Source organism: Salmo salar, chromosome ssa01, assembly GCF_905237065.1.
Source record: "Salmo salar chromosome ssa01, Ssal_v3.1, whole genome shotgun sequence".
Lineage (NCBI taxonomy): Eukaryota > Metazoa > Chordata > Actinopteri > Salmoniformes > Salmonidae > Salmo > Salmo salar.
The window spans coordinates 744,434-762,785 of NC_059442.1; the positions used below are offsets into that span (position 1 = coordinate 744,434).

At 45.0% G+C, this 18,352-nt stretch overlaps 1 protein-coding gene across 2 annotated transcripts in view; it reads right to left on the reverse strand.

Moving 5' to 3' along the window:
- The window catches only part of LOC106593885 (lysyl oxidase homolog 3B), a 139,947-nt gene that overhangs the window by 16,067 nt on the left and 105,528 nt on the right, over positions 1–18,352 (reverse strand). The window contains exons 5-12 of one of the 2 annotated variants that reach the window (XM_045704320.1): positions 11,123–11,223; positions 10,865–10,971; positions 10,070–10,250; positions 8,258–8,412; positions 5,526–5,696; positions 4,462–4,617; positions 2,582–2,645; positions 2,293–2,388 (exon numbers count right to left, since the gene is read on the reverse strand). In XM_045704320.1, coding sequence (XP_045560276.1) covers positions 2,293–2,388; positions 2,582–2,645; positions 4,462–4,617; positions 5,526–5,696; positions 8,258–8,412; positions 10,070–10,250; positions 10,865–10,971; positions 11,123–11,223 — 1,031 coding nt within the window. The remainder of the gene's footprint in view (positions 1–2,292; positions 2,389–2,581; positions 2,646–4,461; positions 4,618–5,525; positions 5,697–8,257; positions 8,413–10,069; positions 10,251–10,864; positions 10,972–11,122; positions 11,224–18,352) is intronic. The other variant, XM_045704305.1, reaches the window with a different exon arrangement.

The window sequence follows — 18,352 nt, forward strand, 5'->3', positions numbered from 1 at the left end:
GCAGTAATAAAGCCTCTTTTGAAAAAGACAAACCTTGACCCAGAAAGTATAAAAAACTATCGGCCTATATCGAATCTCCCATTCCTCTCAACATTTTTTGAAAAAGCTGTTGCGCAGCAACTCACTGCCTTCCTGAAGACAAACAATGTATACGAAACGCTTCAGTCTGGTTTTAGACCCCATCCTAGCACTGAGACTGCACTTGTGAAGGTGGTAAATTACATTTTAATGGCATCAGGCCAAGGCTCTGCATCTGTCCTCGTGCTCCTAGACCTTAGTGCTGCTTTTGAAACCATCGATCATCACGTTATTTTGGAGAGATTGGAAACCCAAATTGGTCTACACGGACAAGTTCTGGCCTGGTTTAGATCTTATCTGTCGGAAAGATATCAGTTTGTCTCTGTGGATGGTTTGTCCTCTGACAAATCAACTGTAAATTTCGGTGTTCCTCAAAGGCTCCGTTTTAGGACCACTATTGTTTTCACTATATATTTTACCTCTTGGTGATGTCATTCGGAAACATAATGTTAACTTTCACTGCTATGCGGATGACACACAGCTGTACATTTCGATGAAACATTGTGAAGCCCCAAAATTGCCCTTCCTGCCTGTGTTTCAGACATAAGGAAGTGGATGGCGGCAAATGTTTTACTTTTAAACTCGGACAAAACAGAGATGCTTGTTCTAGGTTCCAAGAAACAAAGAGATCTTCTGTTGGATCTGACAATCAATCTTGATGGTTGTACAGTCGTCTCAAATGAAACTGTAAAGGCCCTCGGCTTTACTCTGGACTCCCGATCTCTCTTTTGACGAAAATATCAAGACTGTTTCAAGGACAGCTTTTTTCCATCTATTTAACATTGCAAAAATCAGAAATTTTCTGTCCAAAAATGACGCTGAAAAATGAATCCATGCTTTTGTTACTTCTAGGCTGGACTACTGCCATGCTCTACTTTCCGGCTACCCGGATAAAGCACTAAATAAACTTCAGTTAGTGCTAAACACAGCTGCTAGAATCTTGACTAGAACCAAAAAATTTGATCATATTACTCCAGTGCTAGCCTCTCTACACTGGCTTCCTGTTAAGGCAAGGGCTGATTTCAAGGTTTAACTGCTAACCTACAAAGCATTACATGGGCTTGCTGCTTACTGGTGCTCTTCCATGCCGTCCCAAGGGTGCGTCACTTGAGTGGGTTCAGTCTCTGAAGTGATCTTCCTGTTCAAGATGGCGGCCCCCTCGGGTTCGTGCCGTGGGGGAGATCTTTGTGGGCTATACCCGGCCTTGTCTCAGGGTAGTTAGTTGGTGGTTTAAGATATCCCTCTAGTGGTGTGGGGGCTGTGCTTTGGCAAAGTGGGTGGGGTTATATCCTGCCTGTTATATCAAGTATTTCTCCTGTCTTTCCGGTGTCCTGTGTGAATTTAGGTATGTTCCCTCTAATTCTCTCTCTTTCTCTTCTCTCTGAGGACCTAGGACCATGCCTCAGGACTACCTGGCCTGATGACTCCTTGCTGTCCCCAGTCCATCATCTGGTCGTGCTGCTGCTCCAGTTTCAACTGTTCTGCCTGCGGCTATGGAACCCTGACCTGTTCACCGGACGTGCTACCTTGTCCCGGACCTGCTGTTTTCAACTCTCTCTCTCTACTGCACCTGCTGTCTAACTCTGAATGATTGGCTATGAAAGGCCAACTGACATTTACTCCTGAGGTGCTGACCTGTCGCACTCTCTACAACCACTGTGATTATTATTATTTGACCCTGCTGGTCATCTATGAACGTTTGAACATCTTGGCCATGTTCTGTTATAATCTCCACCCGGCACAGCCAGAAGAGGACTTGCCACCCCTCATAGCCTGGTTCCTCTCTAGGTTTCTTCCTAGTTTCCTGCCTTTCTAGGGAGTTTTTCCTAGCCACCGTGCTTCTACATCTGCATTGCTTGCTGTTTGGGGTTTTAGGCTGAGTTTCTGTATAGCACTTTGTGACATCGGCTGATGTAAAAAGGGCTATATAAATACGTTTGATTGATTGATTGATTGATTGACAGGAGAACTCCTGTGTATTTATCATTCGCTATTGTATTTAATTTCCCCTTTTTCAGAACTTAACACACTCTTGGTTAAAACAATTGTCAAGCAATACCTTATTAACGTGCCTTAACCCATTGGCTGTGCCGTTCCTGCTCTATTAATCCTACCGGTCTGTCATCTGTGCCCTTTATAAACACCTGGAAACACATGGAGCTAAGAAACCCTGAAGAATAAATATCCAGTCCAACAGGTCCTTCAGGAACTCACTCTCTGAGCAGATCACCCCAGCAGAGAACTTGGCATCAGTCTTCTGACAGCTGACAGTCCTGTGATGCTGGCAGTGGCTCAGAGACATCTCGTTTCCTATACAAAGGGAAAGGGATGTTATTAGTCACTTTTCTAAATTTACCAGTAAACTAATCTGAATTTTGGAAATTTTAAAGAATTTTAAGGGAATTTTCATAACATGTAAACTATATAAATACTTTTTTTTTCTTTTCGTTTGAATATAAATTCTGATAACTTTGGTAAATTACCAGGAGTTTCACAACCCTACCTGTACACTTCACTCCACTCATTACCATCTCTGTCACGTTACTACTGTCCCAGTACCATGTTTCCTTAGCAACAGGGGAAGCACAAACAAACAGGTTATCAGTAAACCTTTATTTATCCAGGAAGTCCCATTGAGACCTATTTTACAAGGGACACACTTGGCAATAGGTTATGATAATAATAATAATAATAATAATTGATTGGAGTGCTGTTCCTGTAGCTCAAAGCGCTTTATATAGTAATGGAAAAACCTCTTCCTCTACCAATGTGTAGCACCCATCTGAAAGATGCCAAAACGATCACCACACACCAGCTATCTTGGTGGAGAGGTGAGGAGTGATATGGCAATTAGGTTGGCATAGCTAGGTTTCCATCCAATTGGCAACACCTTTTCTCATGAATATTCTAAAGTCTGCATAAAAACAATATTCTCATTTTGCCACAAGAGTTGTATTTCCAACAAATTGACTTGTTGCAGATAAAAGGCCGTGCGTGATGACGTAGTGCACATAAAAAATACCTTTTGCGGTTAAATCCCCATGTCCCAAGTTAAATAGGTTCACATCTCATTTTAAACTCTACCGGTGGTTTTGTTTACAGCGAATGTCGAATCTCTGGTCTTGACACTGGCGCTCTATGATGACATCACTGGCGCTCTAGTCAGATACAGGGGGGTATAGTCTACATGATGACATCACTGGTGTGTGGTGATCACTGGCAGAAAGCTGTGACTCTCCTCTCTGTAACTGATAACAGTAGTAATGTACTCACAGAAAGCTGTAACTCTCCTCTCTGTAACTATAACAGCAGTGATGTACTCACAGAAAGCTGTGACTCTCCTCTCTGTAACTATAACAGCAGTAATGTACTCACAGAAAGCTGTGACTCTCCTCTCTGTAACCAGAACAACAGTAGTTGCTTAGAAAACTGTATTTTTCCCTCAATTGCTCAACGGTCATGTGCTTTTGTACCCCCCAGAATGCATCTTGCCGTCCTCCGTGTCACAGTGAGGAGAGGGAGTGGCTCCAGCTCTCTCACACAGCAGCCAATAGAAAAACAGCGACAGGCTGATACTTTCATAGCAGCAATCAACATAATGAATAGGCTTTTACTGTTGAACAAATAATGGTTCTAGAACTATCTACAGGAACATTCAGTAGAGAAATCACAGAAAATGACAGACGTAAGCAAAATGCTTCGGGAAGAGGAAGGCAACGTCTGTCCCAGCTCTATAGTACCTGTCCCAGCTCTATTCGACCTGTCCCAGCTCTATACTACCTGTCCTAGCTCTATAGTACCTGCCCCAGCTCTATACTACCTGTCCCAGCTCTATATAACCTGTCCCAGCTCTATATAACCTGTCCCAGCTCTATAGGACCTGTCCCAGCTCTATAGGACCTGTCCCAACTCCTGTCCCAGATCTACACGACTTGTCCCAGCTCTATAGTACCTGTCCCAGCTCTATAGTACCTGTCCCAGCTCTATACTACCTGTCCCAGTTCTATATACTACCTGTCCCAGCTCCTTAGTACCTGTCCAAGCTCTATAGGACCTGTCCCAGCACTATAGTACCTGTCCCAGCTCTATACTAAATGTCCCAGCTCTATACAACCTGTCCCAGCTCTATACTACCTGTCCCAGCTCTATAGTACCTGTCCCAGCTCTGTAGTACCTGTCCCAGCTATATTTTACCTGTCCCAGCTCTATACCACCTGTCAAAGCTCTATACGACCTGTCCCAGCTCTATAGTACCTGTCCCAGCTCTATAGTACCTGTCCCAGCTCTATACTACCTGTCCCAGCTCTATAGTACAGTATCATACTTCCAACACACATCATACTGTGAAGGAATGCATTTCTTCTTCTCCCAGTGTTTACTCACAGTGATGGCATGCATGGAGTACCCCAGGCCTAGCTGTCTGCAGACTACCATGGCCTCTTTAGTGGTCCAGCCAGCAGAGCACACCGTGCCCCACCGCGCCCCCACCTGAACCTCCACACGGCCCTCATAGTACGTCCTGCCTCCCACGATACGAACCTGTAAAGGGGCCCTAGGGGATGTCAGCGAGAGGGCACCTCCTATCTCAACTCCAATCCTGGAATACATCCCAACAGTACTGGTTGTCGCTGTAGCCTCAGACCGCCTGATTAAACTAGGAAGTTAATCCTCAAGCCTTTGACTAGTTGAATCAGATGTGTTTGTTCGAGATAGTGGAGGACTGGAGATGAGAAACACTACTCTAGCCTGCCTGTGCTTCCTCCAAAGTCGAGTCTGTGCACAGTCCTGAGGGCCAGAGGTTTGCTAATGCAGCAGCAGCTGTGGGGTTAGTTCATAGACTCACACAATAACACGTCAAGGGTGAGTCATTGGAGCGGGAAGCAACATTGGTTCCTTCCTGGTGGGTTGGGAGAACCAATGAGATGTCGCTACCTGGCATGTTATGGTTGGCTGTTGGCTCATCTCCCCAAGCAAGGAGATTGGTTGGGGAGGTTCATGTATTTGGAATAAGACTCTCGTGATGAGGTAGCCTGAGGGAGGTCATGAGGTCCCTAGCCAGAGGTCCCTAGCCATGAGGTCCCTAGCCATGAGGTCCCTAACCATGAGGTCCCTAGCCAGAGGTCCCTAGCCATGAGGTCCCTATCCATGAGGTCCCTAGCCAGAGGTCCCTATCCAGAGGTCCCTGGCCATGAGGTCCCTGGCCATGAGGTCCCTATCCATGAGGTCCCTAGCCATGAGGTCCCTAGCCATGAGGTCCCTGGCCAGAGGTCCCTAACCATGAGGTCCCTAACCATGAGGTCCCAGGCCATGAGGTCCCTAGCCATGCGATCTGCGGAACAAATCCGAGGTTGGAGATTCATGGTTTTTGTAGTCCATGGTTATAACCTGGTTTAAGCATGTTTTATTAGCACTGTACAAGCCGTTATTATCTTGGTTAATACACCTACTTGCAGGCCGTGGTTAGCGTAGCCTAGCCCCAGCTGTCTGCAGACTACCATGGCCTCCTTGGTGCCCCAGGCCCCTCCACAGATCAGCCCCCAGCTCTTGGTCCCGCTAGCCTTCGTGCTCAACACCTCCACCCGCCCCTCATACCGCGTACGCCCCCCTGTCAGGCGGATCTGTGGGGGGGGGCAGACGGGTTAGGAAGCGGAGGGAAGGGGGAGTGTGTGGATGGGGTTAGCATGGGCGATTTACGGTCTGGCTGAACACAGGGCGTTTATCCAGACATACAGCACTTTGATTCAATCAGTTCTGTCTTAACCCGCGATAACCGACAACTGCAGTTAGCAGTTTCATTGTTTTTATTTAGGCGACGTCGGAGGCGTAACTGCGTTAAATCAGCAAGCAGTTCCCGGCGTTATCCCTATTGCGGACATTGCCATTGGATGAGTTGTATTAGTAATAATCCCACAGAGTCTTGATACAATTTGGAACAATGGAATGTTGTAAGCTTTAACGCCGTTCCACCTGCCAAAACACCGATATGACAGCTTTAATGCAGTTCCACCTGCCAAAACACCGATATGACAGCTTTAACGCAGTTCCACCTGCCAAAACACCGATATGACAGCTTTAACGCAGTTCCACCTGCCAAAACACCGATATGACAGCTTTAACGCAGTTCCACCTGCCAAAACACCGATATGACAGCTTAAACGCAATTCTACCTGCCAAAACACCGATATGACAGCTTTAACGCAGTTCCACCTGCCAAAACACCGATATGACAGCTTTAACGCAGTTCCACCTGCCAAAACACCGATATGACAGCTTTAACGCAGTTCCACCTGCCAAAACACCGATATGACAGCTTTAACGCAGTTCCACCTGCCAAAACACCGATATGACAGCTTTAACGCAGTTCCACCTGCCAAAACACCGATATGACAGCTTTAACGCAGTTCCACCTGCCAAAACACCGATATGACAGCTTTAACGCAGTTCCACCTGCCAAAACACCAATATGACAGCTTTAACGCAGTTTCACCTGCCAAAACACCGATATGACAGCTTTAACGCAGTTCCACCTGCCAAAACACCGATATGACAGCTTTAATGCAGTTCCATCTGCCAAAACACCGATATGACAGCTTTAACGCAGTTCCACCTGCCAAAACACTGATATGACAGCTTTAACGCAGTTCCACCTGCCAAAACACCGATATGACAGCTTTAATGCAGTTCCACCTGCCAAAACACCGATATGACAGCTTTAACGCTGTTCCTCCTCTGGCACTGCCAAAACACTGATATGACAGCTTTAACGCAGTTCCTCCTGCCAAAATACCGATATGACAGCTTTAACGCAGTTCCATCTGCCAAAACACCGATATGACAGCTTTAACGCAGTTCCACCTGCCAAAACACCGATATGACAGCTTTAACGCAGTTCCATCTGCCAAAATACCGATATGACAGCTTTAACGCAGTTCCACCTGCCAAAACACCGATATGACAGCTTTAACGCAGTTCCACCCCTGACACTGCCAAAACCACAGCTATGCGGGACTCGTCTATCTCAGTTAAGGCTTGATCTGATTGAATCTCTGCCATTGTCCGCATCCAAATGGCACCCTATTCCCTATATAATGTACTACTTTTGTCCAGGACCCATAGGGCTTTGGTCAAAAGTAGTGCACTGTGTAGGGATTAGGGTGCATTTGTGATGGTAACTTTGATTTATGGGTTAAAGGCATGTGTTTGATGAGAGTAAAGGACATCATTACACACATCACATATTCAGGATGCGCCCAGGTTTATATCTCTCATCACAATACAACTAACATTGTATTGAACATTACTGCAGCAAACACTCCTGCTCGATCAGGAATCTAATGTCAACACATCGTTGATCAATAAACAGTTTAAGATTCACAGTAATAAAAATATCCCCCTCTTTGCTAAACTAAATTACTTTAGTAAACTTTTACTTAGTTTGTTCTCTATGATCATATTAACATCATTTTATCAGTAAAACAGGACATGACAATAACTGCAATGAACAGAATAGAACAGGACATAATACAACAGAATAGAACAGGACAGGACAGGACATAATAGAACAGAATAGAACACAATAGGACACAGTAGAACAGAACATAACAGGACATAATAGAATAGAACATAATAGAACAGAGCAGAACAGAGAACAGAACATAATAGAACATAACAGAACAGGACCTAATAGAACAGAACAGGACATAACAGAACAGAACAGGACATAATAGAACAGAACAGGACATAATAGAACAGAACAGGACCTAATAGAACAGAACAGGACATAATAGAACAGAACAGGACATAACAGAACAGAACAGGACATAATAGAACAGAACAGGACATAATAGAACAGAACAGGACATAATAGAACAGAACAGGACATAATAGAACAGAACAGGACATAACAGAACAGAACAGGACATAATAGAACAGAACAGGACATAATAGAACAGAACAGGACATAACAGAACAGAACAGGACATAATAGAACAGAACAGGACCTAACAGAACAGAACAGGACATAATAGAACAGAACAGGACATAATAGAACAGAACAGGACATAACAGAACAGAACAGGACATAATAGAACAGAACAGGACCTAACAGAACAGAACAGGACATAATAGAACAGAACAGGACATAATAGAACAGAACAGAGATAAGTAGTTAGTCTCTGACCGAGTTCTCGAGGTCCATGTATGGAGTGTTGCACCTCACAGCGGCGTCTTCTACATGCTGGCAGTCCTCTGAGGTAATGTTCTTAAAGCCACACTTCCACATCGACTTCTCCGTCCCCAGACACTGGACCTCATTCATGTGGATAGGACCCATCCCTAAAGAGAGACAGACAGACAGACAGACAGACAGACAGACAGACAGACAGACAGACAGACAGACAGACAGACAGACAGACAGACAGACAGACAGACAGACAGACAGACAGACAGACAGACAGACACACACACACACACACACACACACACACACCAGTTGCGATCGCCGACGTTTAAGATGAGGGAGGATATTGGGATGACTGTCATTCATATTCCATTCACCCAGTTCAATGTAATAGCAATTGGTTTAAGCTATTACATGACACTCTAATTGTCCCTATACTCATCATGAGGTTGCTACAACCTAACCTATGAATGAATGTTTACAACGTAAGTGCTACACAGGTCGAGAGAATTTAGTGTGTAATCAAGGTGACAGACAGTGACACATTCAGTAACGCCTTGCACACTCTTGCCTGCATCTAGGGTGTAATCATTAGTCCAACAGTTGCAAACCAGAGTTTCTATTGGACAAATGCAGGTATGTTTATACCTGTTTCATTCCGTTTGCTTCCGTTTAAGAAAAGTTTTTTTTAATTTTTTGGCAGAATCGGTGGAATGAATGCACCGGTGATCACTCGCAAACACAGTTCACTTTCATAGCAGACACATACAAACAGCTCGTTGTGTATATAATTCCTTCTCACATTCATCTATGCTCTCTGCTCCTCTCACCTTTTCCCTTCGCTTGTGGATGTCAGTGTAGAACACATCAGCTGTCTGTGACCAGGAGAAAATATATATATACTACGAAATCTTCTCTCTCTCTCTCTCTCTCTCTCTCTCTCTCTCTCTCTCTCTCTCTCCCTCTCTCCTCTCTCTCTCGGAATAATTAACTATTGTCTCTCTTTGAGTCAACTACTCACCACATTTTATACACTGCAGTGCTAGCTAGCTGTGTTATTATTTAGTTGGTAAGTAAAATAAATAATTAAGCCAATTTGTGTATTTCTGATTCATCAATAACGTTAGGGTTCTTGCGGATTCAAGAGGTCTACGATGATCAGAACGCGCTAAACAACTTTTCCCGTGGTGCCTCGAATTCCTAATGAGTTAATTGTTACATGAGTCATTTAAATCGAGTATCAATTACAGTTTGATTCGATAAATAACAGTCATCAGATTAATGATAGTCACGTCACGACAGCAGACTGATCGATAATGTCAAAAGCCGCACTGAAGTCTAACAAAACAGCTCCCGCAATCTTTTTATCATCAATTTCTCTCAGCCAATCATCAGTCATTTGTGTAAGTGCTGTGCTTGTTGAATGTCCTTCCCTATAAGTGTACTGAAAGTCTGTTGTCCATTTGTTTACTGTGAAATAGCATTGTATCTGGTCAACAAAAAAAATATTACAAAAGTTTACTAAGGTTTGGTAACAGGCTGATTAGTCAGATATTTGAGCCAGTAAAGGGGACTTTACTATTCTTGAGTAGGGGAATGACTTTAGCTTCCGTCCAGGTCTGAGGGCACAAACTCTCTAGTAGCTTAAATTGAGGATATGGTAAATAGGAGTGGCAATATCGTCCGCTATTATCCTCAGTCATTTTACATCCAGGTTGTCAGACCCCGGTGGCTTGTCATTGTTGATAGACAGCAATAATCTTTTCACCTTTTCCACACTTAGATGATTAAACCAGGGTGTTGAGTCCTCACCTTGTCCCATGCGAGCTCCAGTCAGGGCCTCCTTGGCGGATCCGAAGCCCAGCTCCCTGCACACCACGCTGGCTGACAGCAGGGTCCATCGGTCGTCACACACCGTGCCCCACTCATTGTTCTTTAGTACCTCCACTCTGCCCTCACCCAGCTTGGCACCTCCCTTCAGCCTCACCGTGCTCTGATGAGAGGAGGAGAGGAGAGACGAGACGAGACACAGGGGAGGGAGGAGAGGGAGTGGAAAGAGGAGAGGAGAGGGAGTGGAAAGAGGAGAGGAGAGGGAGTGGAAAGAGGAGAGGAGAGGAGAGGAGAGGAGAGGAGAGGAGAGGAGAGGAGAGGAGAGGGAGAGGAGAGGAGAGGAGAGGAGAGGAGAGGAGAGGAGAGGGAGTGGAAAGAGGAGAGGAGAGGAGAGGAGAGGGAGTGGAAAGAGGAGAGGAGAGGGGAGGAGAGGAGAGGAGAGGAGAGGAGAGGAGAGGGGAGGAGAAGAGACACAGGGGAGGGAGGAGACACAGGGGAGGAAAGACACAGGGGAGGAGAGGGAGTGGAAACAAGAGAGGAGAGGAGAGGAGGAGACGAGACACAGGGAGGGAGAATCAGAAACTGTAGTTGAAGCTTCAAGTCTATGCCAGTGAGATACAAATGTACAGGTGCACCCACCCACCCACCCAGCCACCCAGCCACCCACCCACCCAGCCACCCACCCACCCACACCCACACCCACCCACCCACCCACCACACCCACCCACACCCACCCACAGTCACCCACACACCCACCCACCCACCCAGGTAGTTTACCGTGGTTTTCAGTTTCTTCTTCAGTCCGTTGTTGTGTTCGTACTGTGGTCCAGGTACACAGCTGACCACGGCTGGCATGCCGCCCTTACAGGAACCTGTGGTATTACCTATGGAGTCGAACACAGAACATAACTCACAAATACGCACCAATGTATTCAACATAGCTCACATACACATACAGTCTGATCGTGGTGCTTGTTCGTGAGGTATGCTCAATATATTTACATCATTCTGAGTCGAATCTCCCTCTATAATTACCCTTGTTGAACTCCAGGGGGCAGGCTGCCAGGTGGACCTCAGTGCCAACACATGCCACAGAGTGTAAGCGGTACTGGTGCTGCTGACGCTCTGTGTTCAGTCTGGAGGGGTTTGAATGGGGGAGGAGGAGGAGGGGATGATACAGAAAACACTGGCTGTAGTCTGAACACAAGGCTGAAGCTCCGAGGGAAAAGACTGGCTGTAGTCTGAACACAAGGCTGAAGCTCTGAGGGAAAAGACTGGCTGTAGTCTGAACACAAGGCTGAAGCTGTGAGGGAAAAGACTGGCTGTAGTCTGAACACAAGGCTGAAGCTCTGAGGAACTTGGCTGTAATCTGAACACAAGGCTGAAGCTCTGAGGAACTTGGCTGTAATCTGAACACAAGGCTGAAGCTCTGAGGGAAAAGACTGGCTGTAATCTGAACACAAGGCTGAAGCTCTGAGGAACTTGGCTGTAATCTGAACACAAGGCTGAAGCTCTGAGGAACTTGGCTGTGTGCATCAGGGGTGGGGTCAATTCCATTGCAGTACCAGTCAAATCAGAAAGTAAACCAAATTCCAAATCTAAATTTTTCCTAATTAAAAAGCATTCAAGTTGGAATTTCAGTGTACTTCCTGAGTTGACTGTAATTTAAATGTAATTGACACCAACACTGGAGTAAATTAGTGATTTTATTATTCTCAATTGCGTATCACTGATACTGAGCTTTTCAGTTCCTCATTTGACTGTCTGCCAAGTGTACAATGACGAAAGTAGATGTTTAATCATTTATATTTGTATAAACGATGAACTCCTAAATCCTTTTCAACAGAAAAGAAAATTACAATTGGACGACAAAACAAGACTTTCAACAGAAAACCTGAAGTAACGTTCTTCAGGAACAAAGACTATGTTATTATCTGTGCTCCTACAGCCAATATTCAACCCGTCTCAGTAATGTTTTATCCAGTATCTACCTGTATGTTTTCAACCACACATGAACAGGTCATCATAAAATAACAACTTGTTCTTAATTGACTAATTAAAAAGGTTAAATATATTTTGAAACTTACAAGCATCCACAGTAACCTAACCTGTGCAGGAACTCTAGCTGGTATGAATCTAATACTCACAGAATATTCTGCTATTTCACTTGAACAAAGCCAGAGATAAACTGAACTGGGCCCTACAGTACAGTACAGTATAGAGCAGGTAGGGCTGTACAGAACTGGGCCCTACAGTACAGTACAGTATAGAGCAGGTAGGGCTGTACAGAACTGGGCCCTACAGTACAGTACAGTATAGAGCAGGTAGGGCTGTACAGAACTGGGCCCTACAGTACAGTACAGTATAGAGCAGGTAGGGCTGTACAGAACTGGGCCCTACAGTACAGTACAGTATAGAGCAGGTAGGGCTGTACAGAACTGGGCCCTACAGAACAGTACAGTATAGAGCAGGTAGGGCTGTACAGAACTGGGCCCTACAGTACAGTACAGTATAGAGCAGGTAGGGCTGTACAGAACTGGGCCCTACAGTACAGTACAGTATAGAGCAGGTAGGGCTGTACAGAACTGGGCCCTACAGTACAGTATAGAGCAGGTAGGGCTGTACAGAACTGGGCCCTACAGTACAGTACAGTATAGAGCAGGTAGGGCTGTACAGAACTGGGCCCTACAGTACAGTACAGTATAGAGCAGGTAGGGCTGTACAGAACTGGGCCCTACAGTACAGTATAGAGCAGGTAGGGCTGTACAGAACTGGGCCCTACAGTACAGTACAGAGCAGGTAGGGCTGTACTGAACTGGGCCCTACAGTACAGTATAGAGCAGGTAGGGCTGTACTGAACTGGGCCGTACAGTACAGAATAGAGCAGGTAGGGCTGTACAGAACTGGGCCGTACAGTACAGTATAGAGCAGGTAGGGCTGTACTGAACTGGGCCGTACAGTACAGAATAGAGCAGGTAGGGCTGTACTGAACTGGGCCCTACAGTACAGTATAGAGCAGGTAGGGCTGTACAGAACTGGGCCCTACAGTACAGTATAGAGCAGGTAGGGCTGTACTGAACTGGGCCCTACAGTACAGTATAGAGCAGGTAGGGCTGTACAGAACTGGGCCCTACAGTACAGTACAGTATAGAGCAGGTAGGGCTGTACTGAACTGGGCCCTACAGTACAGTATAGAGCAGGTAGGGCTGTACAGAACTGGGCCCTACAGTACAGTATAGAGCAGGTAGGGCTGTACTGAACTGCGCCCTACAGTACAGTATAGAGCAGGTAGGGCTGTACAGAACTGGGCCCTACAGTACAGTATAGAGCAGGTAGGGCTGTACTGAACTGGGCCCTACAGTACAGTATAGAGCAGGTAGGGCTGTACAGAACTGGGCCCTACAGTACATTATAGAGCAGGTAGGGCGGTACTGAACTGGGCCCTACAGAACAGTATCGAGCAGGTAGGGCTGTACTGAACTGGGCCCTACAGTACAGTATAGAGCAGGTAGGGCTGTACAGAACTGGGCCCTACAGTACAGTATAGAGCAGGTAGGGCTGTACTGAACTGGGCCCTACAGTACAGTATAGAGCAGGTAGGGCTGTACAGAACTGGGCCCTACAGTACAGTATAGAGCAGGTAGGGCTGTACTGAACTGGGCCCTACAGTACAGTATAGAGCAGGTAGGGCTGTACTGAACTGGGCCCTACAGTACAGAATAGAGCAGGTAGGGCTGTAATGAACTGGGCCCTACAGTACAGTATAGAGCAGGTAGGGCTGTACTGAACTGGGCCCTACAGTACAGTATAGAGCAGGTAGGGCTGTACTGAACTGGGCCCTACAGTACAGTATAGAGCAGGTAGGGCTGTACAGAACTGGGTCCTACAGTACAGTATAGAGCAGGTAGGGCTGTACTGAACTGGGCCCTACAGTACAGTATAGAGCAGGTAGGGCTGTACTGAACTGGGCCCTACAGTACAGTATAGAGCAGGTAGGGCTGTACTGAACTGGGCCCTACAGTACAGTATAGAGCAGGTAGGGCTGTACTGAGAGACCTAGATCTGCTGGTTCCTCCTGGACAGAGTTATAGACCTGCTGGTTCCTCCTGGACAGAGTTATAGACCTGCTGGTTCCTCCTGGACAGAGTTATAGACCTGCTGGTTCCACTGGACAGTTATAGACCTGCTGGTTCCTCCTGGACAGAGTTATAGACCTGCATGTTCCCCCTGGACAGAGTTATAGACCTGCTTGTTCCCCCTGGACAGAGTTATAGACCTGCTGGTTCCCCCTGGACAGAGTTATAGACCTGCTGGTTCCTCTTGGACAGAGTTATAGACCTGCTGGTTCCCCCTGGACAGAGTTATAGACCTGCTGGTTCCCCCTGGACAGAGTTATAGACCTGCTGGTTCCTCCTGGACAGAGGTATAGACCTGCTGGTTCCCCCTGGACAGAGTTATAGACCTGCTGGTTCCCCCTGGACAGAGTTATAGACCTGCTGGTTCCTCCTGGACAGAGTTATAGACCTGCTGGTTCCTCCTGGACAGAGTTATAGACCTGCTGGTTCCCCCTGGACAGAGTTATAGACCTGCTGGTTCCCCCTGGACAGAGTTATAGACCTGCTGGTTCCTCCTGGACAGAGTTATAGACCTGCTGGTTCCTCCTGGACAGAGTTATAGACCTGCTGGTTCCTCCTGGACAGAGTTATAGACCTGCTGGTTCCCCCTGGACAGAGTTATAGACCTGCTGGTTCCTCCTGGACAGAGTTATAGACCTGCTGGTTCCCCCTGGACAGAGTTATAGACCTGCTGGTTATAGCCCATATGGTTGGGTCAAAAGCAGTGCACTATTAAAGGAATAGGTTGCCATTTGGGGCAGACCCTGGTGAGCTGGTAAAGAATCAAACGTCCCACAGACACACAAAGACAACCATTATTCTTCAGAGGGATATTAAGGGGAAATAGCTGCTTGTCATTTTAGTTTACCTTTTGTTTAACCCAGAGCTGAATGGTTTAGCCCTAGCTTTAGCTTTGGGTGGCAGCCTGCAAAGTAAACATTGGTTAGATGATGATGTTGATGGTAATAAAAGCAATGGGAGAAAATATTAACCAAGTTAGTAACACATGTTACATTATGTGTTTTAGTACAACACAAAAACACACCATTCATTTCAGAGGTTAACAGAAGTTAACAGAGCATTGTAGAAGTTAACAGAGCATTGTAGAAGTTAACAGAAGTTAACAGAGCATTGTAGAAGTTAACAGAAGTTAACAGAGCATTGTAGAAGTTAACAGAGCATTGTAGAAGTTAACAGAACATTGTAGAAGTTAACAGAGCATTGTAGAAGTTAACAGAGCATTGTAGAAGTTAACAGAGCATTGTAGAAGTTAACAGAGCATTGTAGAAGTTAACAGAGCATTGTAGAAGTTAACAGAAGTTAACAGAGCATTGTAGAAGTTAACAGAGTATTGTAGAAGTTAACAGAGCATTGTAGAAGTTAACAGAGCATTGTAGAAGTTAACAGAGCATTGTAGAAGTTAACAGAAGTTAACAGAGCATTGTAGAAGTTAACAGAGCATTGTAGAAGTTAACAGAACATTGTAGAAGTTAACAGAGCATTGTAGAAGTTAACAGAACATTGTAGAAGTTAACAGAGCATTGTAGAAGTTAACAGAGCATTGTAGAAGTTAACAGAGCATTGTAGAAGTTAACAGAGCATTGTAGAAGTTAACAGAACATTGTAGAAGTTAACAGAAGTTAACAGAGCATTGCAGAAGTTAACAGAAGTTAACAGAGCATTGTGGAAGTTAACAGAGCAGCACTTTAGAAGACTATAATGTGATTGCTACATTATGTTCCACACCCAACATCATGCCTTATTGGATACATTATGTTCCACACCCAACACCATGCCTTATTGGAAACATTGTGTTCCACGCCCAACACCATGCCTTATTGGATACATTATGTTCCACGCCCAACAGCATGCCTTATTGGATACATTATGTTCCACGCCCAACAGCATGTCTTATTGGAAACATTATGTTCCACGCCCAACAGCATGTCTTATTGGATACATTATGTTCCACACCCAACAGCATGTCTTATTGGAAACATTATGTTCCACGCCCAACAGCATGTCTTATTGGAAACATTATGTTCCACGCCCAACAGCATGTCTTATTGGAAACATTATGTTCCACACCCAACAGCATGTCTTATTGGATACATTATGTTCCACACCCAACATCATGTCTTATTGGAAACATTATGCTCCACGCCCAACATCATGCCTTATTGGATACATTATGTTCCACACCCAACAGCATGTCTTATTGGATACATTATGTTCCACACCCAACAGCATGTCTTATTGGATACATTATGTTCCACACCCAACAGCATGTCTTATTGGATACATTATGTTCCACACCCAACAGCATGTCTTATTGGATACATTATGTTCCACGCCCAACAGCATGTCTTATTGGATACATTATGTTCCACGCCCAACAGCATGTCTTATTGGATACATTATGTTCCACACCCAACAGCATGTCTTATTGGATACATTATGTTCCACACCCAACAGCATGTCTTATTGGATACATTATGTTCCACACCCAACAGCATGTCTTATTGGATACATTATGTTCCACACCCAACAGCATGTCTTATTGGATACATTATGTTCCACGCCCAACAGCATGTCTTATTGGATACATTATGTTCCACACCCAACAGCATGTCTTATTGGATACATTATGTTCCACGCCCAACAGCATGTCTTATTGGATACATTATGTTCCACACCCAACAGCATGTCTTATTGGATACATTATGTTCCACGCCCAACAGCATGTCTTATTGGATACATTATGTTCCACGCCCAACAGCATGTCTTATTGGATACATTATGTTCCACACCCAACAGCATGTCTTATTGGATACATTATGTTCCACGCCCAACAGCATGTCTTATTGGATACATTATGTTCCACACCCAACAGCATGTCTTATTGGATACATTATGTTCCACACCCAACAGCATGTCTTATTGGATACATTATGTTCCACACCCAACAGCATGTCTTATTGGATACATTATGTTCCACACCCAACAGCATGTCTTATTGGATACATTATGTTCCACACCCAACAGCATGTCTTATTGGATACATTATGTTCCACACCCAACAGCATGTCTTATTTGATACATTATGTTCCACGCCCAACAGCATGTCTTATTGGATACATTATGTTCCACGCCCAACAGCATGTCTTATTGGATACATTATGTTCCACGCCCAACAGCATGTCTTATTGGATACATTATGTTCCACGCCCAACAGCATGTCTTATTGGATACATTATGTTCCACGCCCAACAGCATGTCTTATTGGATACATTACGTTCCACGCCCAACAGCATGTCTTATTGGATACATTATGTTCCACGCCCAACAGCATGTCTTATTGGAAACATTATGTTCCACGCCCAACAGCATGTCTTATTGGATACATTATGTTCCACGCCCAACAGCATGTCTTATTGGATACATTATGTTCCACGCCCAACAGCATGTCTTATTGGATACATTATGTTCCACGCCCAACAGCATGTCTTATTGGATACATTATGTTCCACGCCCAACAGCATGTCTTATTGGAAACATTATGTTCCACACCCAACAGCATGTCTTATTGGATACATTATGTTCCACGCCCAACAGCATGTCTTATTGGATACATTATGTTCCACACCCAACAGCATGTCTTATTGGAAACATTATGCTCCACACCCAACAGCATGCCTTATTGGATACATTATGTTCCACACCCAACAGCATGTCTTATTGGATACATTATGTTCCACACCCAACAGCATGTCTTATTGGATACATTATGTTCCACACCCAACAGCATGTCTTATTGGATACATTATGTTCCACGCCCAACAGCATGTCTTATTGGATACATTATGTTCCACGCCCAACAGCATGTCTTATTGGATACATTATGTTCCACACCCAACAGCATGTCTTATTGGATACATTATGTTCCACGCCCAACAGCATGTCTTATTGGATACATTATGTTCCACGCCCAACAGCATGTCTTATTGGATACATTATGTTCCACGCCCAACAGCATGTCTTATTGGATACATTATGTTCCACGCCCAACAGCATGTCTTATTGGATACATTATGTTCCACACCCAACAGCATGTCTTATTGGATACATTATGTTCCACGCCCAACAGCAT